This window comes from Pagrus major, chromosome 5 (assembly GCF_040436345.1).
Source record: "Pagrus major chromosome 5, Pma_NU_1.0".
NCBI lineage: Eukaryota > Metazoa > Chordata > Actinopteri > Spariformes > Sparidae > Pagrus > Pagrus major.
The window spans coordinates 27,435,173-27,462,839 of record NC_133219.1 but is presented as its reverse complement, the minus strand read 5'-3'; the positions used below and the strand labels follow the sequence as shown (position 1 = coordinate 27,462,839).

Below are 27,667 nucleotides of genomic sequence, written 5' to 3'. Positions count from 1 at the left end.
TGTTTTTTGTTTTTTAGTTGTCGCTTGTTTTTTTTGTCATTGCGCATTCTCTCTGGACTAACAATGAGTGACCTCCAGCAAGTTTTCAAGGGACCCCAAAGTATTCTGAGCAATCAAACGAGCCACATAACTCTCATCACAATGAAAAAAAATCAAATAAATATCAGTCAAGTGACTTTCAGGTAAACTTGGCAGGTAGATGAATCGCTGAGTGCCTCTTTTTAACTTATCTTAATGTACTTATGAAAATGAGATGCAATAAGTTTCTTGTGATCAAAAATGCCTCTTTTAGCTCTGTTATTTCAATCCAAGCCTCCAGGCAGATAGCACAATCCACAGTGAAGTTAATAACACAGAAACAAATGCTAAATAAAAATATATAGATAATGCAGAAAACATGACCTTGTTAGAATCACAGTTTTACAAATGTTTTCATTAAAATTTGTACGAGCAAATGTTATATGTTACACAAAAGCTACCTCCACTTTCACACCCTGAAGGTGCAGACTTTGAATAAATAAAGAACACTTCTATTTGAACGGTACACCCTGAACTTCAACAGCGATTTAACCACCTTTCTGTTTCAGGGAACACTATTTGATGTTATTTCCTAAAGGCACTCCTGGCTGCTCTTTGACCCCGTTTGCACTTTAACTTCTGCTACTTTGGGAAATTCAAAAAAGTGAAGCAGTTGGTGAAGGTGGACCTTCATTCCTTTGGTAGAAATAATATTTGATGTGCAAATGTTGAACACACATTTGATCAGACTCAATGAGGAGCAGTCATCTTAAAGGAGTGAGCAGATACAAAGGTATACAGGGGAACAAAGGTCTCTTTTAAACCTTTCTTTATCACCATCTTTACAATGTAATACATTTATGATGTGAACAAATAACAGACATTATGCTGCGTATGCCTGCATGTGTCCTGTTACCTATGAAGCATTTTGGAATCGAAGTTATTTGACAGGAAAACAAAATCACCACCATTTAAAGCACTTTTAATAACAATACATATGGGTTACTACATGCTGCTGCAAGCCCAAGGCAGAAATAATCAGCCACACAGCTCAATCCAGCAGGTCTGTCAGTCCAGTGAACACAGACACTTGGAATAACAATGTGCAAACAATTACACAGCAACACATACTGGCTGTGTTTGCAGTTACTTGACTTCAGCACCAAGTAGAGAGCACGTAACAGATCAGACCACGTTCCCTCACTAATCAGTAAACAGTTCAATATCAGCTCTGTGTGGTCAGCTGCAAAACAGTGTATAGCTTCCACTGAGTAATTAGTCCATGAAAGACAGAAGACATCAGCTTTACAGCAAAATCGTGCTCCATGCTTTCGGATAAGAACAGTTTACCAACCACAAACCGGCAGTAAAGACAGCAAACAACAGTTTCAAATCAAAGAGATCAGTAAAGTTACAGCAAAGGCGAGTTCGATTCATCATTCCCAATATGGGAATAGCAACATACATAGCTCTCAAACTATAACAGCTCTCTATCAGTCCATAAACAGCACATTTTAAAAACAATTCCAAAATTTTAAAAACCCATTGATCATGAGAGGCAAAAATATAACTTCAAATTTTATTTAAATTTCCTGTTTTCCATTCCTGATTTTTAATATGGAAAAATAATTATAATAAATGTTATAATGAATTATAATTATTTGATAATAAATATATAAGTATTACACAGATGGTTTTAGACAGTAGATCTGTCTTTGACTGGTGGATGGTGCCCTGTGTTAGTAAAACCTTCACTATGTTTTTGAGTGTTTCATTCCAAATGTGACCATCTCACACAAATATAAAGGGAAAGAAACATGAAAAGATATGTAATTTAATGTTAATTAAAAAAAAGTAGATATGATATAATTTCAACACCATTCTGAGCTGTGGACTGAACGCAGAGTTGCCTGGTGCAACTTAGACATGAAAGCTTTGAGTGTCTTCAGCCGGAGGGCTCTAAGAGTAAATGGTAACATTAATTAGAGCAAAAGTTTACTTTATAAGTTTGATCCTGAAACTAAAAAGCTTTACAAGTAGAATATCATTAAAAGGGCTGACTCAGCATGACATAAATCCTGTACAAGCATCAGAAGATCTATGTACAGATGCGTTTTTGTGTGTCAGAGGAAAATCAAACTTTGTGCCCGAAATACTTGAATTATCTTGCACACCTGCTCGACATTATTCAGTCTGCGCACGTGTGCATCTGTGGATTGATGAGCGCAGGCAGAGCTGATGAGTCTTTATAAGACTGATGGGATACAGTGAAATCAGTTACATTCTATCACTCATCCTTATGGGCCACTGTGTCACTGTATGACATCCCTCAACCCTGATACATTTTCTGCAATTTTGGCATTCTTTTGATCTCATAAACACACTCTCACACTGTTGTGACAGTATGGGGTTTTTATTTTTGAGTATATATATATTTATTATCTGCCTGTGCTTGTTACCCAATAACAAAAACTCCAGGGATGAGTTTATTTCATTCCTGCAGTCAAAGTGAAATTGAAAACTCAATTAAAGGCTTATGCTGGAGATGTTCTGCATGTTTAAAGACGAGTGTCAGCACCCCGCTATGATACTGAATGGCTTTTTTTCCTCCACAAAAACCCCATCACCCATCCATCCACATGTCTAACACTCTGTCCACTCCACCGGCTTTCTCCAAACCCATTTCCCTCATTGCCTCCACAGGGCCGGGTGTGATTGATGGGCCTGGGGACACCCTCACGCTGCAGTGTACCTAATCGCAAAGCATAGACTTGCCGTAACGCTCCATTAAGGGCCTGCAGCAGCAAGGTGTAATGGTTAGGGAAATGGGCCAGGGAAGGGAAGGTCACTGGTTCAAATTCCCGTGGGGCTCACCGCTGCCTTGTCTCAGCTACGTGGCCAATTGGAAAAATGAATTGTGACAGTTTGCAGGATAATACATGTGCACAAATACGAACATGCTCTTTAGTGGACAAACATTGTTATAAGTGTGAAGGCAAACGTGACCTGGCTTGCCGTAGTACTATGACAGAGGCAAAGTCAAATCTGCTATTGACACAATCTGGTAATGAGCTTGTGTGTCATCACAGTTGTCACAGCTGTTTACTTCCAGGATGAGAGACTGTAGGAGGTTAAGAGTGTCACTGACAGGTTTGCTGCGCTTGAATAATTACGTTCTCTGCACAGCTATGCCATGACCATCAGAGAAATGCTAGCAGAAGGCGGGATTCTAACTTCCTGTCAGGAGGATGAGCTCCATAGATAGGCATATAACCACACAAGTCACTTTAGGGGCAACAAATTGGATTGCTTGTTGGCCCTGTGACTGATGAGTTAATTAAAGTGGAAGGGTATGGAGAAAGAAGTCAGACACCGCTCCATTTATTTATCCTGTATTGACTATATCTCCTCGCACTTCACTGGCTTGAGTAATCGCTGCCTTTCTGCTCAAGAAAACAACTAAGAGGGAGGAAGTGGACATTGTTAAATTTCCATTTCAGATTCAAAAGATCACACGGAGAGCTGATTAAGGCTGCACTTATGTATTTTTAGATGAATTTGAATCATCTGACAGTAAGTGGGGAATATTATGACTCTGACTGTTTATATTATAACTCTAGCAGGTGTGCTCAAAAGACTAAAGAGCACAAGAGGTTGGAAAAAAAATTGATCATTAGCATGTTTTTTTGTCTCATTGATTTAAGAATGCTCAATGAATGAATTAATCAGGCTTTCCTCCAAGTCTGCAGGAAACGGTTATGAAACCATGTTATAAAGAAATAATGAACATTTTGCATCCACAGACTTCTATCTGGTGAACACACACCATTGGGACCAAATTAGATACAAATTAATAAAACCCAAGTTTGGATCAGGCTTTGCGCTCCTCACCCCAAAACGCTTTACAATGCAGGTCATTAATAGCAATAATTAGCTACTTTTGAGTGCAGGGGCCTGAGACAAAAAAAAGCAAGCAAGCAGCTATCTTTGCCAGGGACTGTGTATGAGAGGCTTAATCAAGCACCCTGGCTTCATGTTCTGTGCTAGGAAGGAAGGAAGGTAATTCGAGCCCAGGTTTGTGACAGGTGCTGGAGGGGAAAGTGGGGGAGGTTGAGAACACCACAAAATGCACCCAGGCCACACGATGAGCGTGCCGAGACGGATTAGAGCTTAGTTTGGGAGTGGGATGTGGGTAGTAGGTGTTGTGCTGTGGACCCAGGTGGTGCCTGAGGAGAGTATGTCTGCATGCTTTGTCTCTTTACTGGCCACAGCTTACGTGCGCCGTGGCAAGAGAAACACAGTGAACCCAGAGCCGAGAACAATTAGACACTGTTCAACTGAGGCTGGATTTGCATGAGCAAATCATGGACAGGTAGACAAAGAATCAAGGGAGAATCACTGATACCTCAGTGGGATGCTGTCGTATATTCAGTGGCGATGCAGTTGAAGATGTTTGAAGAAAAGCTCCGCCAACACTGTCTTAGTTGTATAACAAATTTATTACAATAAGTTCAGTATCGTATACAAGTAACACATTACTTGGAGAGTCTCCAGCCGAATAATGAAAACTCTGCCGACAATATGCAGACAGCTCCTTATATACCGAGCTTGTTTTGGTCAAAAACTTAGTTATATCATAAGGTTCATAATAAGAGAGAGACAGAAGAACAGTAGAGGCATCTCTTATAGGGTGCCTCACCATACTGTCCTTCACCTCTGACCCAGAGCCTCCATGCCTCTGCTGATCTAATTATATCAGTATCCTGGTACCCCTAACTAAATAACCTCCAAATCAGGAAGGTCCAAACAACAATTAACATTCCAATATATTCTCCTACTACAAACCATTTGTATACGTATGCTGCATCTAACAGCAGACACCTCAATGCATATTGATTTGTTTGTGTATGAATTAAAGTCACGAGGTTCAAAGTCATTCTGAGGACCAATCGGGGAAGTGACTGATTCTCACTTCAAGAAGTACTGAAAATCAGGACTTAGTTTTAAGATCAGGAAGATCACCGCAGGCATTAAAGTTAGTTATACACTGATCAGGTTTATGGAATTAAATATGAAATTGGTTTGCATGTGAGCTCTATTTTAGTTTCTCTTCCTCTTCTTGTCTTTGTCATCATCTCCTTCTTCCTCTTCCTCGCTCAGTCACTCACACATGCATTTACATATTTGACAACCAGATCCAGATAATGTAATGAGGGAGTCAGGTGTTGCCAGTGTGTTATCAGGCTGCCAGTGTCAGCCAGCTGTGAGAAACTCAGCTGCACCAAACGATGAATTGTTCCCTGTGACTAACTGCTCTGATCTGACCTCAAGTCCAAACATCCCGCTTGAACCGAATTTGGGGGAATTAGAGCTAGACAAATCTTTTCTGTAGAACGATGTTACTCATTCATCCGGAGCTAAATATTGACGGAGCATAAAAGCTATTTCATTGTTGCAGAGCTCAGAGAGACTCTGCCTCTATAAAAGTAGAGGAGATTAAATTTGCTGGATTGTGAGCATCTCTCTGAATTCACAAAAAGGCCTTGGGGAATGATCACCTTTTTTAAGATGCTTTGTACATTTCTGTATAAAGCCCACTCGAATACATTCTGGTGTGTAGCATAACAAGAACTGGATTAAAGTGGGTGTTGTGGACAATGCTGCTCCATCTGTCAGTGTTTCGTTCAAGTGCTCCATCCAAAACCTCTGGCCAGAAATCAGGGCAACTCAAGCTAATAACAAGTGGAAGGTAGAGGAACAATTGCTCCCATAATAAAATATACCCAGGTGGCCACTGAGAGGAAGAGGAGACAGGAAAACAAACTAAGCCAACCTTTTCTAGTGAATTCATTTTTTTTCTTTAAAAAGACCAGGACAGTTTTTATCAGACCACAATTAATAAATGATGACTAATAAGAAGAGGGTGTGGATTTCCATACCAATCCTCTTAAGTCTAAAAATCTGGCATCTCTGGTTTTGTTTTGGCATCATTCAGATTGGAGTTGGACCAGGGCTGCTTTTGAATATCAAAGACAGGTTTTATAGTTTATTCAGCATGTTTCCTGTAGCATAGACACAATACAGTACAGTACAGTATCCCCTGTTCTCTGTCCCTGCAGCCTGAAACCACTTGAAGACAGATTTACAGCTAATTATGGGATTTAAAATGGAAGTGAAGGGTTTGTTGGTATATTGTTTGAACCACTGTTATGCTGCTATCTCAGCCAGGGCTCCTTTAAAGAGAGATTTTATAACCTCAATGGGACTACACTAATTAAATAAAGTATATTAATAATAAAAAAGTGTCTCTAAGGAGCATTTCTAGAGCAGCAATAAATCAGACATAAATTGCAAACTATGAAGCCTCTCTCGTGTTTTACACTGAAAAAATCAGCATCTTTACTAAATATCTGAAGAACATGTGGTGTGAAAAAAAGCAACATATATAAAATGAACAAAGTTCATGTGGATGTGTGAATAAACGGGGGAGTATGCCAATGCTAGAATGAGCCTGTTTGTGATAGAATAATACATTATTGAAAATCTAGTTTCAGAAAAAACAACGTATAAGCAGCATTATATCAAGGCAGTGATCTCTTTTGAACACGGCAGCCAGATTTAATTTAGTCCATGATAAGCAGCTCCTGGCGGAGCATTACTCTTGGTCATCCTTTACTTTTTTATTCCTTTTTATGTGAGCAGACTCCAACATGGTCTGGTAAACAAGTTGGGTAACTTTTTTTTTTTTTAAACAGAAGCCTGAAATTAAACATTTTCTGTACACACAACATGAACTTGTAAAGTCATGCCTATTTTCAACATGTTGCAGCTTGAAAGATAACATGTATTAAATTGTGCAGATACGTTCATACACAAAAAGTTGAATCAAAACTTCACCTGCTTGGTCTGACAGTCCGGTCTTCCTGCCTACCAAACATCTGTCTGTGAGAGGAAATAAGGATTTCATACATATTTCCTCAGTAATGCACACTTGAAATGTTTTAGCAAGAGTTGCTGTGCTTCTGCATGTAGCTCAGAGGAAATTGAATCAGTTATATTAATCCAATTTCAGGAGCTTTCGAGGTTGACAGAGAAGGATATTATTTGAGTCTCCAGCCGTCTAGGCATTTCATTGCACAACATGGTGTAATGAAGTTAAAAATCACGGAATGTAGCTGTGTAATTTCCAGTTTGACATGTTTGTGCTGCTTCGGGAACTTGGCCACTCTGCAGACATGTGAGACACATTTAGTCCTGACATATAGTACAGAAACTGTGACAGGAAACACACAGAGAACAACTGTAAACAAAAGAAGGATCCCAGGACGTTTCCCAGGTTGTTTGGACTACTTAATATTTGATCTTTTGCCCTAACTGATATTTTTCATTTTAGGTTAATATAAAGAACTTTTCCCAGATTTAACTGATTGATAATTAAGTCTTTTCATTTTCACAAAGTCATACAAAAAACCCCAAAACAAAACATTTACCAAAACAGAAATACTCACACATATAAGTACACATATAAACAGAGAAGCATCACCATTACCTTACAATCTTTTCTGAGAGGAATGACATGGCAGTGCCAACTTACCCATGGTGCAATTGGTGGTGAAGTGGGGGCTCAATGGTGGCTGTGTCATCCTTTGGAATCCGTTGATCGTAGCTGGCCGACACCCGAAAAGGTGATCCTCTATTGGTCCCCAGGGTGAGATGGACCACTGCCCAGCTGCCAAGAGAGAAAGCAGGAGCAGTGTCAGTGTGAGGAGTAGACACCATGGCTGACAGAAAAAAACACATCCACTGCGGGGTGAGGGGGTGAGGGTGGCCCGGGCCTGCTCTGCCTGAGCTCCCAAAGCCTCGGAGGAGGGACTGTCCAGGGCTTCAGCAGAAGCCGACATGGGGGTTTCCTCATCCCCATCCATTTTGGGAGAGTCCCTTTCTTCCTTTGTCTGTTGATGCATGGCCACCCTTTGAGCCCAGCCTAGACTTCTGGGTCTAGTGGAGGGTTTGCTGTGGCCAGGTGTGAGGAGGTGCCTCACTTAAGAGCTTACGGCTGGTGTGGAGTCAGACTAGAATTTAAAGCCACTATTACAGCAGGCGTGTGGTTGAGGGACAACAACACACTCGAGTCAAAGTTGCTATCAAGCTGCAGTCCTGTGCTGAATGCCGTCCTCCCTCAACTAGCGGCTGGCTTTGTGTAGTTCAACTGCCCCTAATTTTATTAAGCAAATTGTGCTGATTTGTCTTTGGCTCCGAGCTCATCAACAATCTCTCTCTCTCTCTCTCCCTTTCCCGCTCTCCCCTCCCCCTCTCTCCTACCCATCCCTTCATTCTAACACACAAGTTAATACACCACATATAGTGATTCACTGTAAAATACCTACTTCCCTAAAGCGGAAGTTAATGTATGAATGCAAAACCTTGCACACATACACACACCACCAGCACACAACAAAAATAGCTACTGATTACAGAAACGGCACACACACACTTGATACCACACTGTGTGCATGAACGCAAGCCTCAACAACAAACCTTTGTTTTGCCACTTTACTGCCACTTTGCTCCAGTGTCAAAACAGAACATATTTTTACAATTTGATAGTTATTGAACATCGCGATTCTCCCACTCTGGCTGGACAGTTGCTGTCTTTCTACTTTACCATCTTTAATGGAATAACTATAAATGAGATTAAAAAAATAATTAATTAGCCCTGTTAATTGGCGTTGAGTCAGGAAAAGGAACAAATTCATAATGCATCTGTGTAAAATAAGAGAATTTTTTCATATTTCTGTCATCAGCTGACAGAAATATCTGCCTATTTTAGCCTTTTTTAGCTCATTGTTTTGTTTTTACATTTACTGCATGGTACAGTCTTATTGCTCTTATTAATCATGCTTCCTGCAGCTGATTTCACCAAAAATAAATAAATACATAAATAAAATAAAATAAAATAAAATGAAACCACTGCACTGTACCTGCCAAACACCAAACATAGGATAAAGACAGACAAAGTTATCAAACCTGACTCCAGTCTAACGACAGCGTTGCCTTGTATCTTCTGGATAAGAACACAGTTAGAGTTTCTTCCCCCCTAGTGGACAAAAATCAAATAATCCATTCCTGAAGCTTCTTTTCGTAGGTACATCTTGTTATATCAACCTAATGAGTTTTGAGACGTTTTCAATAAGCACACCAAGATGTTTTTCTTTTTAGACACACTGCTTTAATCACCTGATGTTGTAGTAGGTTGTTTTGTCCTCTGAGTGTTTCACATTGACTTCAAGGCTTCTTTTTTTTTTCTCCCAGGAGTGACATAATATTAAGAAAACCAAATTGGAACAATTTCACAAATTTTGAAAGTGATCCCAGACACAGACCACTGATGATGTTATTCTTACAGATCTCAGTAGGTGTCTACCTTTGTAGTATGACAAGTGTCCTGGGAATTAGCAAACTGACAACTGTGTTTATTTTGGGTTTTTTTGTGCTTTGTTTGTGTAGATTTGTCCTAGTAAGAGTAGAGCAAACATAAATGCACACATGCACACACACACAACCCCCCACTACACAAACAGGCTCTGAGCTTTTTTGATTTCCCCGATGTCTGTGCTCTGACTCAACAGGCTTCACATTACTACCTTTACCGTTCTTATGGTTTTTTTTTGTTTTCTTTAAACGTTGTGTTGCCTTTCCTCGATCCGCCCTCCTTTTATTCCTCTCACCTCTTTCAAGTCGCTTTTCACTAGACCCCCCTCACTCCCACCCAGACAGAGCTTAGCGTGGAGGGAAGGTGTTGACCAGATGGGAAGTGATGTTATAGCACCACAAAAGAACAGCTCTGCGGTGTGGGACCTGCTTCCTGCCATATCCTATAAGAGAAAGGAAATGAAGCCCCAGATAAGAGCCGCCACTGTCTCCTTGATAACCTTGAAATGATTTGCCGACTGAGTCATATACATATGGTGTTGCTGAATTCTCCACCGGCTAGGCTGAGGGCAGAATGTCAAAATGGCCTTTCTGCTGAATGAGTACTCAGCCTGATGATGATTGTATTGTAATAGTGCAGGAATGTTTGTCGCCTTGTGCATAAGATAACGCAAACATGTGCACTAAAAGAGCACGCACTCTTCAATCCCAGATAAGCAAAGTGCTCTGTATTTAAATGTGAAATACACAGCGCATCAGCCAAATCTTTAATTTGAGAGGTACAAAAGTGTAAACAACGGAACATGTGCTTGGAATTGAATATATTCAATCTACTGATAATGAAATGGACAGAGCTGTAGGGCATTCAGTCTAAAGTGATCATTGTAAACTTGATCTCTATCTGCTCACAGTGTAAAATCGTACACAAGTCTACTGAATTATTTTTATGTCTTATCACGCTATGTCTGTGCTGGCATTCACAGTACTGATTAACTGAGCAGCGGATCAGAACAGAGCTGCCAGAATACATCACTCAAACACTTAAACCTAATTAGCAGTATACCATGCAAGGCACAGTGGTCCTATATATAAATAAATAAAGGGAAAATGAATGATTAAGACTCCTCTGCGGGAATTAGATATACATGACTAATCCAAATGCGGATGCTAATAATTCTCATTAAGGTCCTTTGTGTCCTAATGGCCTGTTGGTTATTTAAAATCACCTGACCTTTGTTCAGACTGCTGTTTGGTGAAAGCCTCTCCCATGATGAGAATGTTTTTTTTTCTCCACTGTAACAAAACAGAACGGCTCAAGCCAACTAATCTTTGCTGCCAATTGACAATTCTCCTTTCATAATGCTATTCATTTATGCTCCCTTAGTGCTCTGCTCTGGCTAATGTAGCTCTTTTAATTTTCATTCGGTTTGTGTGTGTCGTGTGTGTGTGTTTGTGTTGTTTGTTTGTTAGTGAGGATGTAGGCTGCTTATGTCCTAACCACATTAAGACTTATTTTTCTTGTGGGTTCTGGTTTGCATTAGCTGTGAGTCTCATCCATCAAGACAAACAATACATGAAGAAGTGCGCTGCCTATTCTTTTCAAAGAGGTAATGTTTCTCCTAATGCTGTGAGGCCTGGTTGGACACATTGCCAGAGTGAGGCGAGAGCAGACAAACTAACGTTACCTCTGCCCTTTGTACTCATTCATGTGTGTTTTTGTGCTTCTGTCCTTAAACCAGATGATATCTTTCAAGCTTTCTCTTCCTCACATCCTCAGGTGAGCATCAATATGTGAATTAGAATGAGGCATAAGGTTTTGCTCAGGGTTAGAAAAAGAACGGATCGGATTGAAGGTCCCTCATAAGTGTGGAGGCGCAATTGTGAGACAAAGCTGTGTCAAAACATTTGAAAAATGATTCAATGGTGACTTCTTATTTCGCTTTGACTTGTTTGAGCTGCTGAGCATAAATAACAGTCATTCAGAAAACAATAGCCCACCTTAAATCGTGCATCTTTCTCTTGTATACAACACGGCTTCAAATACAAAAATTTAGTGAAGGCACATTTTTACTGGAGAAAAAGCATTGATTGTCTTAGACCTGCAAGGCTGGGTTTTCCTTGTGAATTTACTGTCTATTTTCCAATGTTGGGGGTGTTATAGTACCAGGGCCTAATTTAATAGGCTCAGCAGGGTGAGGAGGGATGTGAAGTTAAGACAGGAACAGAGTTTTAAGATGTTTTTGAGGGTTTACAGTACCAACATACCACCTGAGATATATTGTCAAGGCTCTGCACACCTATGGTATACCAGCACTAGTGGTTTCACTTATTTTGGCTAATTAGACCTCTTCTCTGGTCTGTGTGGATATGTAGGGACTGTTTGATTGACATGTCTCTGACTTTTCTGTTAGCTTAGTTCAACCTGTAAGAGTGGGGCTTTATTATACAGTATCTCAATCATTCTTGTAAATATAATGAATAGTGACTTTATGTAACACCCCTGCAAAGCCCTGCCTACTGTCAGCCCCCACTTCCAAAATACATTTTGTGTTTATAAAAAACGGACATGGAAATCAAAGACGATACGGAAGACATCACACAAGTGCCCTCTTTGTGCGTTCACTGGCCCTGCTTCGGTGATTTCCATCACATGTTGTTCGGGTAGTTTAGGTTTCATCACAGTCCAGAGGTCCAGGAACAATTACAGATGGCAAATTGAATCAGAGGATGATTATGAAGAAAAAAGGAAAAGGAAACAGAAGATTTAAGTTAAATTCAGCCTTAAAGGGGCCCTGTGGCACATAAAGCACACTGTGGAAAGGAGCTAGTCCTGCAGTCGGCACAGCAGGCAACAGTTAGCCAGAGCTTACTACTTTCTTGAATTGCCGATGTTGCTCTGTTTCTGTTTACAAGTCTGTTTACCATGTCTCTTAAATTTATCTCTGTGTAACTTGATTAAGTTGCAAATCACGCATGACAGCTGTTTTCCAGGGGATTCATGCTGAATGACTGTATTTTCACAATGCTCAACAAAAGCTAAACATAAATGATTGAATATAGATATTAGACATGATGAGATAGAGCTGCAAATGTGAGTTTCTGTCAGCTATTAGTCAAAATCATAAACACATTTGTGGAATGTCAAAGCTAATCATTCTGAGAGTGAATGTGCCAAAAATTATCAAATATTGCAAATAGACATGTTATTGAATCTGTTCTGGGTCACACAGCTGAAGGGAGTACAACAAAAAATATAAAATCTATGCTGTCTTCTTCTCGCATGCGGTTGGCCCTCTGCAAAACACAACCTAGCCGTTATGATGAAATACTTAATATATAATGTGTAAGCAAAATATACTCCAGGGTATTGACAAAGCCATTTAACTCACATCCTCAAGTCTAAGGTTTTCAATCGTACCCCATGCCCAAGTAACCTGTTGAATGCATCTGCAGTAAAACTAAAGGAAAGGGAGGAAAGAAATGGAAGCTGCTTTACATGGTAATGGAATTTTTACCCCCAAGAGACTTCGCCATAGGTTTCTATCATGCCGGCTACTTTAAAATGTAGTGAGTTTTGAAAAAAATGAAATTGATTGAAAATGATGCTGTGTACATCGGGGTATGCATAGAGGCGGCAGGGGTTAAGGAGTAAGAATGTGGGCGAGGTGCTGATGTGATTGCTGCTGGATCAGGATCTCTACTTAAGCCGCATTGATTTTGACTGTCAAATGGTGTAGCGCACAACAGGCATAAGCCAATATGTCAAGAGAAGTGCAGATTAGATTGAACGGCCTGACATGGCCCGGCTGAATGAGTGCCACTTCCCCAAACTAAACAGGACACATTTGAATGCTATCTGTTGAGTCAAAATCCGTTAGGCCATAAGGGAGCTGAGATGACTGGGTAGATGGGGTAAAACTGGGGATACAGGGTTGACTTGTATTGGGGACATGTTTATGGCTGAATTCAGTATTTGTTCAGCCCAACTGGATTTTTTTTCTTCAAATATTTGTTATTGGGAAAATCAATATACACCACATTCTGGGAAAACTACATAGTTTGGTCTCATCACACATATGCCTCATAGACAATGCAGCTTCATTATGGCACTTTGTGAACGCTATAAACTAGGAAGAGTGGTTTGGATTGCTGGTAATCATGAGGCTCTTACATGATTTTGTTGACTAAAACTTGGGATTGCACTCCAGGTGACCATTAGCCACTGTATATTCACATATGACTCACACCTGAATACAGCTATCTTGCAATTCTGTTCTAAGCAAATTATTTTGTGACTGAAAAATGAACGATCTGCCAAGAGCAAATTACAGAGGATGAAAGCAACCCCAACCAAATGAACAAGTCTAGATGAAAAACAACAACAACAACAACAACAAAAAAATGGTGCAAGTGAGCACACCAGGGATTCATGTCAGTGTGGCAAATGCCTTAAAAACATGTACACAAACACAGCAGAGCCATGTTCAGTGTGAACCCAGACCAAGTGGGTAATCACCAGTGACTTCTTTGATATACGAACTCAAAATAGCCTCTTCCGGGTTGAAATACATGTAATTTCAGGAGATGGCTTTTTGAACATATCCCCACAGAATCACATGTGTATTTTATGACAGGCCTGATGATAGAAAAGTGTGTTACTGTTGTTGGTGAACTAAACATGGACTGCTGTTCTACACATCGGCTGTATAATGATCTGGATTCCATTCACTTATTCACTTGGTGGTACTTAATGTCTCTGTTGCATGGAACACACTAGGCATGGGACGATATGAAAAAATGTCTTCCCAATTGTCTTGGGCAAAATAATTGCGTTTCACCATATTATCCTGATAATCATCAAAATATGTGTAAAACTCTTTTTTCACCAAAAAAACAATCTTTCAAGAAATCAATAAAGAAGTGTATGTTTTTGAACTAGGTTTTGTTTAAGTCACTGGTGTGAGGATATTCACAGTTAACCCAATAATGGAAATTCATCCCTAGTATCCGTCACTCTAAGTCCACTGTCTTTACACAAAACCTAGTTGTTGAGGAAGTAAAATAAAATTGCATTGTCCAGATGTTCAAAGCTAATATAACAGCTTCCTTCACCAGCGCTGTTTTGCTTATAGATTGTGCTAGTGTCTTGAGTGAGTGAGTGTATCAGGTCCGATGTTGTTGAAAAAATTGCTGTAATGAGATGAGGCATCTACTGCTGAACATTCCATCATGAATAAACTGTCTGAGTGGAGCATATTACAACGGGTTGGTGTTAAGAAGAAGCACTGACACAACTTTGGGAATTAAATAGTTGTAAATGAAATGAACCCAAACCGTCTGCAGGCCCATTAAAAAAGGAACACTGTCTTTTCAACATAAATAATGATCAAAAAGGCTGTGCCTCAGTGATCACACAGACATAATAATGCTCATGGGTCCCTTGAAACCAATCAAAACTACATAAAGAATGATTTCAGTGTTATGAAGAAGAGAGGCAGCGGAGCAGAGGAGCCCCCAAAAGCTAATGGAACAGGATCCTGCATCTCGTTGTTCACTGTTGACTGGCAGGTTGTTTCAGTTGACTGCCGGTCTGCACTCTGACACTACTCGCCAATTTCTGCAGGCTTCAGAAATGACTTAAAAAGTATTTGAGGTGTAGAAGAAAATGCAGCATTTAATCATGTTTCTAAGACAGAAGAACCTCCAGAACCAGGGCTGGTCTGGCCATCTGGAGGAGCAGGACTACCCCATCAATGTGGGGGCCGACAACAGCGATACAAAAAAAAAAAACAAATGTCACATTCTGTTTGATTCTGCATTATACTGGCCATCTGGATTCATACCAGTGTGTGTGTGTGTGTGTGTGTGTGTGTGTGTGGTGCAGCTACAGTATAAATTCACCAGAGCTTATTAATATACCCCTCTGTTACTAACATTTTGAGTTCACACATACACGTCACATGTGTCAATTTCCAGAGTTTTTTTCTTCTTTTCCAATCAGCTGCTGCTAAAATCTCAGAGATAACATGTGGTTATTTCTCCTGTAACTCTTAGACTCATGACATTGGTGTCTCACTAGGTTGAATGCTCTCTCACCATTATCCTCAGAGGCTTCTGTATCATTACGCTGCAGCCATCAAGGCACAGTCCCTTGCCTCCCATAAAAAAGTGATTGACTCAGCGTCACATGTCATTCAAGATAAGCCCACCTCAGTTTATGCAAGGTGGGTGCTTCTCGTGAGACATGTTATCAGGGAACAGGGGTTACAGGATAACTAACCTTAAGTTCTCTAAAACAGTGCTTTCAGTGTCTCACACTGGGCCTGTACTGACTACGCTATTACTAGATAAGCTTATCTGAGCGACCGGCTGTCAACCCAGGTGGTGCAATTTTTCCAAAAGAGTCGACACTCAGGACATAAGGCCAGAAGGACCGCACTGACATACCATTTAAAAACCTTAACAAAGGACAAATGTGAAGTCCAGCTCCGTGCAGTGCAGTTTTTGCTGTAGTCTCATTCCTAAACTGGGTCCAAGATCAATCCAGACCACAACTCAGTGGGAGAGATGTGGGCTCACCAGAATGAAGTCCATGATACAAACAAGAGAGAACGCCAAGTAAATTCTGAATAGCATGAAATCTTTATTTTGGGTTTGGCAACTATGGTACTCTCCATAGACTTCATGGATAATTATTGGTGCTAGCGCTTCTGCTACATATATGGGGACCAATGGGAGTAGTTAATCATATTAGTTTGTCCGTCGGGCCAGGCCATGATCTGGACGTCCATTGACAGCCAGAATTAGTCGATAAATGACGTTGAGAAAAGACGTCCAGTCAGGCTATAATCTAGACATCCACTGACATCCAGAATTAGTTGAGAATAGACGTTCATACTGGCTATGATCTGGACGTGCACGGACAGCCAGAATTAGTCGACAAACAACATATAAACGTCTATACAATGTCCAGAAAAGATGTATAAAAAACGTTCATTCTGGCTCCCCAGAGGACGTCTTTTAGACATCTTGGATGTCCATAAATAATGTCTAAAAGACGTGATCTAGACCACTTTTTGCTCTCTGGGTTGGCAACGCATATAGGCAGGTATTTCCGGCTATCGAGACTAGGCCCCTATCTAAGTAAATGGAGATAGAGCCATAATTTCACTTTCATTGGTCACTGAGACATAGTGACCACCTATAAAGAATCCCCAGTGAAAAAATAAATTCTCAAAAGTTCAGTGACTCTGTTCCAAAGTAAAGTTTAAAACACCTTTTTCCCTTAAAATTATACTTCTACTATGCATGCGCATTGTCATAAGATGGTTACACAGTACCACCAGCTGCCATCTCCAGTGTTACTTTTCTATTCAAAATGCTTTAAGTATTTTTTTCCTCCTCTCTTATAACTTCTCTGGTGTTTTCCCGAATCCTAAAAATAAGCAGTGAAGTTAAAACTACCATTTAGTTTACTCCATGAGTGTGTTATGCTAGGTGTCAAACAATACAATAAGGAAAAAAAAAACTTCTCGAAATGCAAGGAGAAGAAGTTGTATGACGAGTGATGGTGCGTCCAACCAAAGCACAGTGTGGCTTCATCTTGATGACTGAATCAACATGGTCAGGATAGCCTCAAACTAATTGTCTGATAATGCTGCGTTCCTCACTGAGAGACACAATGTTTGACAAAACCAGATCACACGATTGATGGTCATGTTGCTGGAACCTGCACAGTCTACAAACAGGGAAAACATGAGACATGAAGGATGGATTATACCACACCTGTGGTGGTTGTTTAAGATACTACAGTAGATTGTTGTCAAGTAATTGGCCTGGATAATAAGCGGTGACAAACCACAGGGGTAAAAGTGACAACAAAAAATAAACTTGAAAAGTTGAAAGCAGCAACCCAGTTTACTCACCATATTCCACATTTGCTGATGCTGTTAGTCATAGCATACATAACAACCAGCAGTGCAAGTATCATACAAAAGCACAGTGCACAGATAATACATGAGACGAATAATCCTGTCTTCACTAGAAACATCACGTATGGTAGAGAAGTACAATATGTCAACAGCTATCGCAGCCATTTCCATTGCTATTGATCACTGTGGCTGCTCACTCTTTGTCTTTCCCCCATTTTGTCATCTAATTTCATTTCCGATAGTTTCCTTGCTCATTTATGCCGCAATCTGTTACGTGGTTTTATACTCTCTGTCATGCTTAGTCTCTCCCGTTGACTCTTTGGGTCTGTGTTGTGCCACTACACCACTACTGTTCTGAATAATTCAGAGGTTACGACTCTACAGCTGCAGTGCTGTCTAATGATATTGTGCTGAAAACATGTAAACTGTGCTTGTATAGAAGAATGGAAACTGAGGCTTAACCTAACTTCTCTTCACATGAACAATCAAAGGTACCGTTTTATCTACATTTGAAAAACTGGTTTGGATGCTATAGTAAGTCTACACGTTAAACTGTTAATACAACACCTTCACCCTGTCATCAATGCCATTCTGCTGCCCATCCTCCTAGCCAGCTCTCTCCATGACTGATCCTCAACTTATTTGTGTTTTCTTCCTGTCAATGTCAAATTAAAATGCATTTCCAATTTAATAGTGCTTCTGCTGTACCTTACATGGCACATAAAGCATGGAAGACCACTATAAATGACTAATTTCAGTGATGAAAGTGTTGCTTCTTAGATGTAAACTGCTATGCTATTACAAAGATGAAAGGCATGGGAAGAGATCACATGGCTCCTTGCACTTTTTAATTATGACCGAAATTCAATTACTTTGCAACCTCATACATTACAGAGCCACAGGAAATTGCTCCAATCGAGTGACAGCACTTGTGATTAAAACATGTTCACTTTGAAACATAAAAATGCTGCTTTTAGAGCTTTGATCTCACAGGAAACAGATGATGGCTCAATACAACAGGAAACAGTTATCCTACAACTGACTATCTATGATGGGTCACCAGACCATATCATATGTTAGATATGTGATATAGATGTGAAAAATGAAGCTCTGTTTGTCTCATTGCTGTCAGCACATGGGACAGAGTGAGAGCTTGGCACTGCACTGCAGCCAATGTTGATGACAAGAAGACATCCAAAATTGCTCAGCAAATTCTTCAAACTTCTAGCCGCAACTTTGAAATTGTTTTGTCTGGAAAGAAGTCAGGAATGTAGACACTTCATCAGTGTTTGAATCCATCTCCTCTCCTTGACTAGCCTTGAAGGCCCAACAGACCACCAATCACCCTGCAGGAAGATAAACTTTAAGATGCTTTCAGCCCGAAAGGCATTGCAATGCTGGAATGTTAGCAATGTTGTAATCTGGACACAGTTTAAAAAACAAACATCTGTAGGAGATACACTAATAATAAACACAATTTATCAATCACTGGGATTAATAAAACACTCGTTAATGGGGCACCACCTCCGATGTTTTATCTATTTGAATAATCCGGAGGTAATTAATCAAATTCGACTAAACAAGGTTAACTTGTATCAATTCTAATCAATTTCAGAACAATTTATTCAATCTCAAAAATGAAGAAGTGAGATTCTACACATATCCATCGGTTCTCCACATTAAAACAAACCTGCACAGACAACGACGCACGGTTAAATATGTTTATTTACTAAATAAATCAAGGTGAATAAATGAAAGGATGATTCAAACAAACAATAATGATAACATAAGATGTAGAGACTAAATGATCATGGTAATGAATGAATGGAGATGAGCGGATGGTAAAGTCACGAGTCTGGGAAGCATTCAAAGATTACTATAGTAATTTTGACACTAACGAGACCTAACCGGATTTCTTATTAATTAAAGATTACTATGAATCAAAAGAAAAGAGACACCACCAACTCAAGAACATGCGTGTGACTCCAGCAGTGTGCGTGGGTGTTTAGCCTACTTTGCCTGAAGACTGGGAGACGTTCACCACTTTGGACCTCTCCGGAGCTGATAGCTTGACCTCGGCTTGAGGTGTCGGTCCAGGAGAAGGAGCTGAGTCGCGGATCGTCTGCGGCTTGAAGATGCCGCTCGAGCCGGATGGATGTCGCAGCTCGTCCGGTCTCCCAGTGGGTTTCTCTCGTCCAGGTGTCGGAGGGAGAGCGCAGTCTGTCCAGTACCCGGCAGGAAGGTCCCGGTCCACTGCCCAGCGGGATGGCACCGCTTGTGAGCGTTGGGGGCGAGCCGGTCTTGGCTTGGCAAATGTCTATTGTTGCAAACCGTCACACGGTTTGTTGATGCAGGCAATTACTGCACAAAGCTGGTTGTTGTAATAAAAAGTCTTCTTCTTGCCTGAAGTGGTGACTCTGAACTTTTGATCGAACTAATTCAACTTTCTTGACGAAAATAACTAGAGAATAACGCTGGCCTGGCGAGTCCTCAGTTATTACTCAAAACAAGACGAATTAAGTCAAATTAACTTCTACTGAGTAAAATAACGATACTTAACAAAACGAAAGCACTTAGAATTAGTGCGTCCTCAAATTAGAAGATTGAGGTAAAAATCGCACGTGGTCAATTGTGCGGAGATTTCTGCCTAAGAGCGTGTCGCAAAAATACAAAAGGTAAAGGTTTAAAGTAAAGCTAAGAAAAATTTAGAAGAAGAGAGTTACAAAAAGAGGTTACAGCAAGAGATTACAGCAAGAGATTACAGCAAGAGAGAGATACTCTAAAACAAAGAAAGAAAAACATTTGATGTGAGTTAATTTACATATATAAAGACTCTGTATTGACACCTTCCGATGGCCAGTTGTCCCTCCTGGTAAGCTTCACAGAGGCCTCCCCATGACCTGTGAAAGAGGATATGTGTGCTTGCAAGGGAGAGGAGGTTCATCCAAAGGCTTTGAGTTGTAAATTAATTAAAAGTGTCTTCATACGAAGTATTTACAACCAAGAAAAACACTGTCCTCTCTGCCAGGCGATAAGATGGCGCCTCTCTTCCTGTAGAGTTGCTTCAAACTTAAAAACAGAGGTGATAAGAAACACAGGGCCTCACATCAAAGATATAAAGGAACACAGCCATGTGCTCCTACACATCCAAATCTTACCAGGCCAAGACACAGTAACGTCCATGGTTACCAACTTTTTTTGGCTAGTGACCTGTTAAAATAAAGCAATATCTGCTTGCAAACCCACATGACCAATTGGGACCAGTTTAACCAAAATTGTATTTTTAGAGACCCATGGAGAGAAGATGATAATATATATCATAATATATATAATTATAATAATTCACAAGAGATATTGCAGAGATTTGAGCAAAGTCAGAAAAATACGCAGATTTTGTGAAGCAGAAATGTGTTTTTTTTCCCTTTTCTCTTCTGCTGCTAATTTCATGACCCACTAGATTTATCTTGCGATCCCGTGTTGGGAACCACTGAAGAAGCTAATAGTGGAGCTAAGTGGCCTAGGGAAGTTATGATGAGCCCCAGTGAAGGCTATTATAATGGGCCCTGGTGCACAATAGTTATTAATTATGAATCACACACATACACACCAAAGCCACCTTCTAGGCTATTAGCTAGCTTACCATAATAATTAATAGGCTGGCTATTCACTTAGTACCCACCATATTTTACCCAACTCATAACCTAGTTCACTAACCATATTGTACTATAAGAATAACTGAATGAATGAATGAATGAATGAATGAATATTCTGGTCATATACATGACACATCCCTCATAGAATTATTCAGACACACTAACTTACAACAAATCAAACACGTTACCCCACAATCATCTTGCAACAGAGGCATCACCCAACTCAATAGACCTCCCCCAAATAAAAACATTCCAGGGGGTAAAAAGAACAGATATATAAATACAGCCCCCTGACCACAAGACACAATACCCAAATCAAATCAAAATGAAGCAAACCAAACAAAAATATTAAATACGCAAATAAATAAAACAAACCACAAACTCCTAACTCCTAACTTGTCGAGACATGTGTATCTAACAAAATAGCCTAAAAAAAGCCAGTGAGGGGTCTGCTCCTCATAATCAGGCTGTCAGTTTGAAAGATTATGCATCTAAACTACCTGCTGTATATTTGTCATCGTGTTTTGAAATGATCAAATAGAGACTGGACCACACCAGCATGCATATTACACAGCAATCATCATTGTATATCTGTATATGACAAAAAAAAAAAAAAAAAAAAAGAATGAGTAAATAATTCATTCAAATGAATCTAGCAAGGCATCATCATTTAATTAGTGTATGCTCTTCTTTGAACACAGGTCTGTTCTTGGGGCAGCAATTTAAATCCCACAAGAACCTGTTCTCATTGTTGGAGGGCTGGACGACCCTGATGGAGCTGGATAAACAGGTATACCGTAAGAGATGCCAGCCTATGGGAGAATGTCTGCTTTCATGTAGCAGAAATACACACTTCCTGTTAGACAACTCTAAATAACTAATTGTATCTTGCTCTGATGCTAAACAAGGAAAAACATGCACATTTTCAGGAATAAAAGGTCTTTATTACTGTCAAATGATAAAATATAAAATAATAAAGGGAATATTACAATGTATATGTTTACTAGAATCTTGGTATTATAGAGATTTGCATGTTTAAACCCTGAATTTCGTTTCACTAGAAAGACAAAAGAGTGAATTTTAAGTAGGTTGAATGCTTTTAATTTATAATGGTAGCTGCTCTGCATTTCCATGTATGTTCATGTTTTCTTTATGCTGAAGCTCGTGTTACTCAGCTTTTTTTTTACTTTACTTCAAATGTTTTACTGTGTAGTAAAAGGGAATATATAAGTGGTATTTACTTGAAGACCATAGGCCTGAGGCGGCGTAAAAGAAATGTTTTCAATGTTTAAATTGCACCCGCAAGGGAATAGGTGTTTGGCTGGGAGCTTGGAAAGCAGAAATCAATGTGAATGCAATATGATATAGTTTGAGAGAGAAATGCTGGCCAAAGTAAATATTATTACGAACTTAAACTTATAGTGCATCCTCTTAGGATAAAAAGGATGTTTCTTTCATGTCACATCCCCTTGAGTATGAATTCATGTCTAATCTCAAAGGCATGAATGGGTTAAGTATGTACAGTATATGGCAGAGTTATGCTAGATTTCTTTTTTGACAGCCAATTTGGCCATTAATATCACAGAACTCTGGCCGTATAGAACTACCAGACATATGTTTTAAATAGCCGTATAAAGTACAGTCTAAACTCAAACAGCAATAAAACATAGAACACACACATGCTGTGGTACACTACGATTTGTCCTACCTGCCCTCTGTCTATTTCATCCACCCTGTCATGCCCCAAAGGTGTGCACTGTGCTTCTGTGGAGTGGGGCCATGTGAGCAAGTTGTGTGTGCGAAGTGTGACAATTACAAGTGGTGCGACTCCACTACTTGCGCTGAGCACTTGAGAATATTGTAACTTTTATGCAATACTCTTAGAAAAAAATGCAATGCGCTGTGTTATTTGGAATGTGTTATTAGTCCTATCGTAAGTTATTTTACGTATAATGCAACAATTACTGTTTTCCTGTTTATTGAAATGTCTACATAACCTTTAAAACTGGTCACCTTACCCACTAGCTTTATTTAGAGAGCACACCAGACTTTTGTTTCTTCGGAAAGAATTTCCAAACAAAACAGAACAAAACAAAACATCACCCTTTAAGATAACTACAGACCATTACAAATGTGATGCAAAAAGCTTTTTTTTTTTTTTTAAGGATGAAAACAACAAAAGCAAGAGCCATATCAAAGAAATAGACAAAATGGTATTCATGCACTGCACTGGGCCAGCTTGATTGAGCATTGTTTGTTGGAAATATACTGGTATTCTTCATGAAAAATCACATAAGCTGAAATCATGCAGAAACAAATGCATGATCAAATTTCTCCTCACTCCCGTAAGTGTAGTGTGTAAATGTTTTTATGCACAAAACCCTGTTAATATTCACATTTTTCATTGGATAATGGCTGAACGGTTCCACCAAGATCATTTATGCATTTTATGAACAGTACAGTTAATCACAGTGAGTAAACGTTGACTCCCACGACGCAACTATTTTGCAGTCATTGATACATAACTGCAAATTAGAGTTCAATTTTTGTTCTACACAAATAAAACTGGTTGAACTTATGCCAGTGAAGTGACACACTGACCATTTGAGTTTGCCATGACAGGGAGTGCATATTTAATTGGGACCATGGTGTGCACTTGTAGTGCCAAAAAATATGCTTGCACCACTGTTGTCACAGTTGTATCTTAGCTTGGATGGTGTCTATGCTAATTGGGTTTCTATCGTTGGTGGAAGTGAATACATTCACTCCAAAATCCCTTCAATGTATGAAATATTCACTTACAAATTCTTCAACCATTACAATTTACATGCATATAATAAAATGTGTTTTTCAGTGGCACAGCCAACAGTACCAGTACAGCAGAGTCTGTTCTTTGTTATAGTCTTTTTCATGGTTATTCTTCTGTGATCCAAACTGTCTTGTAGAATGGATAAGGCCCAATCTTTGTCTGATTAAATCTCTGCTGCCAATCTGAAGGCAGCAGGACCGGTATGTTTGTTCCAATTACAGCCTCTAATTTGTAGGATGCGCCGCATATTACCAAAACAGCGGCCAATTACGCTCACCTCATGTGGGTACCATGATTAAATTTTGTGCAACTAGAGGCTGCTGCTTGATGACGCATACAACAACTGCATGAGTTGTCTCCTTCTTTCCAACACATTTTCCAAAAGTGGAGCAGCTCAGATAGACCTGTGGCTGTGATGAAAAACATGATGCGGCAGAGCAGCTGACTTCCATGGAACAGACTTTATGTTATTACAGACACTATATTTGGTGTCTAAGCTCTGACCTTGTTGCTCGCTGTAGCATACAGTAAAGCTCAGCACCGTGGTCACTCATTCATAGAGTGAGTTTACCATATTCTATCTCAGGGAAGCTAAGAGTCAGAGCCTGTAGTTGGATGTTGGCTGGAGGAGGGATGACACAGAGCAACAATTACTAAAGAATGGAAATTCTTACTAATGTCACTAAAAATCAATATTAACAAAAGAACAAAGACATAACTCTGTGCCACATTGAAATCATGGCGTAATAGCTGCTAATAATTGTGCTTTAGAGGAGGGGAAATCTATTATCCCCAGTGGATGACTTCAAATAAAACTGAAGATACCTTGAGCTTTCCTCCAGTGTCATCACAGAGTAAAATTATCCAACACTGGATGACTTATTTATGTGTGGTGCCAATGTAGTATGCTACATGGGTCGAGACCGACTGATACTTGATTTTTGGTTGCTGATCCCGACATCAGGGAGTAAAATATTCCAGCATACACACATTTTTTACAATAACCCCTACATTCTTTGGTTATCAAACACTTGTGACAAAGACATGTGACGGAGGTGAGATATTTTACAGTTTAATAACGAACTTTCTAAAATGACATCAGTGCACTGAAACAGTGTCATTATCCTGCTTGTTGAGTTGGTTGTGGCATTTTGTGTGCATGAATGAATGAATGCACTGTATCAAATGACTTCCAGACAACTGGACAAAATAATTATTCTAAGTACATGATATATAATTATCTATTACTAGGCTACAAAGTTAGTTGTGAGTGATTATTCTGTGAATCTTTATCTTCCATATTAAAATGGTTGGTGCACATCACTGCACACACAAAGTGTGCAGACAGGACTCCAGAAATGTAAAAAAATTGGGGTGCCAACATGCACTTCCAGGCACACTGGTTTCAACTTGGGAGGAGCAAAAAGAGTAAAAAACTGGCTGCACTGCATGTAGTTCTATTAAATTTCTTTCGGGAATCACATTTCAACTATGTTAATTTAAAAGTAACGAAATCCATGGAAGATTATGAACAGATGGTCTCAAAGCAAGCTCAAATAGCCCATTATATGTGTAGTTCACTGTATGTATCTATTTTTTTTTTTTACTTTTGAAATGCATTGGCTTCACCAGCAATTCTGGGGACCACTGTAAAAAATGCAGCTGGTAATCCCATCGGAATGAAGTGAACTGTGTGGAATAAATGGACCGGGGATTGGTTTTTATTTCATTAGCGTCCTCCAGAAGGTTCTGTGTGGTAAAACAAATTTAATTACTGACTTCAGTGGGATTTCTCAGTCCCACAGACATGGTTTGGGATGTGTCCAGCGGAGTTACAAGGTAACATTGTTCAGTCTCATTACCATTGCAGAGGTGAGGGTAGAAAAATGTGATTTCATTTTCAACAGTCAGGGGCAAAATAGTTCACATTATGCTAATTCTTGGAGCAATTAAGCAGTTTGCAAGTTTGTAAAATGCACTAAAAAGCTGTTGGCTTATAGTTGAGAGGATGAGTGCAGAAAGAGCAAACTTCCTGGTGTTAAGAAATGATGTGGTCGATTTCTCAGAATGTTCTGCGGGAGAGCTGGCAAAGAGCAGTTGAAACATGCTGGATCATTTTTTACATGTCTGACATAAACACTCCTGTAAATAGCAATCATGAATGCCACCTCGGCTGTGTTCCATCAAATACGCCTGTGTGTCTGCACCCTCTTTCATTCAAACAAATAGAAACCTCTGTCATTCAAATGCAATGAAACTGGGCCAGGGTGACTGACGTGTCGCACAGTAAAAAAGAAAACCTTGTTGTGAATAGGCAGTGAGAACACCATGAAAACTTTATGTAACTAGGGGGAAAGATGAAACGATTAACAACTCTATCTTGTCATAGCCTTTGTCATCACAGCAATGGCTTGACACTTTCCTCTCTAATTTGCCTGGTGTGTTTTCCAGACTAGAGAGACTCTAAGTTTAACCCCTGCATCTCAGAAAGGACAAAATGTAGACCTTGTTGTCTCTTCTCATCATTAAAGAGTGCGCATGTGTGCGTGCCTGCGTACATCCACGCTCATGATTCGTGGTGACTGCATGGAATTTAATGATGAGAAATGTAAACCTCTGCAGGGCTTACAAGGTTTAAAAACACTTCCTCTCAGAAAAGAGAGATGATTCATCTTCCTTCTTTTTTGAAACACCTCACATATTTGAGACGGAGTTGTGTAGATTCAGGAACTAATGTTGGTAAAAGAATTGTTCACGCTAGAAAGGGAACATTTCGAGCAGGTTTGCTGAAATGTTTCCATCATTAAAATGCACAGGAGATATATTAGTCTAACCTTCCTGCTGAGTGCAAAACTGATCCTGCAGAGTTTTGATTAATTCTTTCAGGTGCTGAAATTGTGTTTGTTGCACAATTCTTACAACTTTTTCACCCACATGTCACATTTATCATATGATCTGTATCTGGTACACAGTTCGACACTTTAAAAAGAGATTTTTTCAGCAGTTTTACCCTCTGTGACACCAATTTTGAACTTTCTTTTTAAAACCTCACTCTTCTGTGTATCCCAACATTATGGATGTTGAACTCAGATGTTGACCGTTGAACATATTATAAGCTGCGATCAAAGGTAATACTTGTCAGTTGTCTGGAAATCACTGAGATTCTGGTTCTCACAGGACTAAAAGTATCATTTATCATGACCTCTGTGTTAGTGAAATATAGAAGGTAATTTGCAGGGGATCTTTACTTTGCAAATTACATATTTTACTTCACTAATTCTGAGTAGGGTTATAGTGACTCCAAAGCCCTATTCGCACGGGACTAGTATTATCAGGGGATCTCTAGCAATTTGTAATTACTGTGGCGGTCCTCTGCTATGCCTGTGCAAATCTGCCATGTTCATAGTTGTAAAGTAAAATTCCCCTGCAAACACAGAGGTGATCATGGCTCAAAATATGTTTGACAGCAGTCAACAGCTGTGTTATGAGGTCTGCCATATTGACATTTAAAAGGGATGACTGAGAAGGTTAGGAGCAATGAAAGGTTGTTAAATTCAAGTACACACACAAAGCATCTGTTACTTGATCTGAATTAGCTTCAAATGTGTATTTATGCTTGCAACACATGCAGAAAGCAGGTATATCAACTCTAAACTATATTAATAATGTGGCTGCTGAAGAACAGACACTTTGCTTACATGAAGCCATGGCAACATATACAGGAGATAATGTCAGTAGCTATGAGTAAAACACAGACTTGCACTGCTCATCCCGTGCAAATGCGCCACACGAAACACAATCACAGGGTGGTCATTTCTAAATCA

The 27,667-nt window shown here is 39.6% G+C and overlaps 1 protein-coding gene across 1 annotated transcript in view; it reads right to left on the bottom strand.

The window, feature by feature from the left end:
- The window catches only part of LOC140995361 (ALK tyrosine kinase receptor-like), a 354,190-nt gene that overhangs the window by 64,556 nt on the left and 261,967 nt on the right, over positions 1–27,667 (bottom strand). The window contains 2 exon segments of the mRNA XM_073465334.1: positions 7,613–7,640; positions 7,642–7,747. Coding sequence (XP_073321435.1) covers positions 7,613–7,640; positions 7,642–7,747 — 134 coding nt within the window.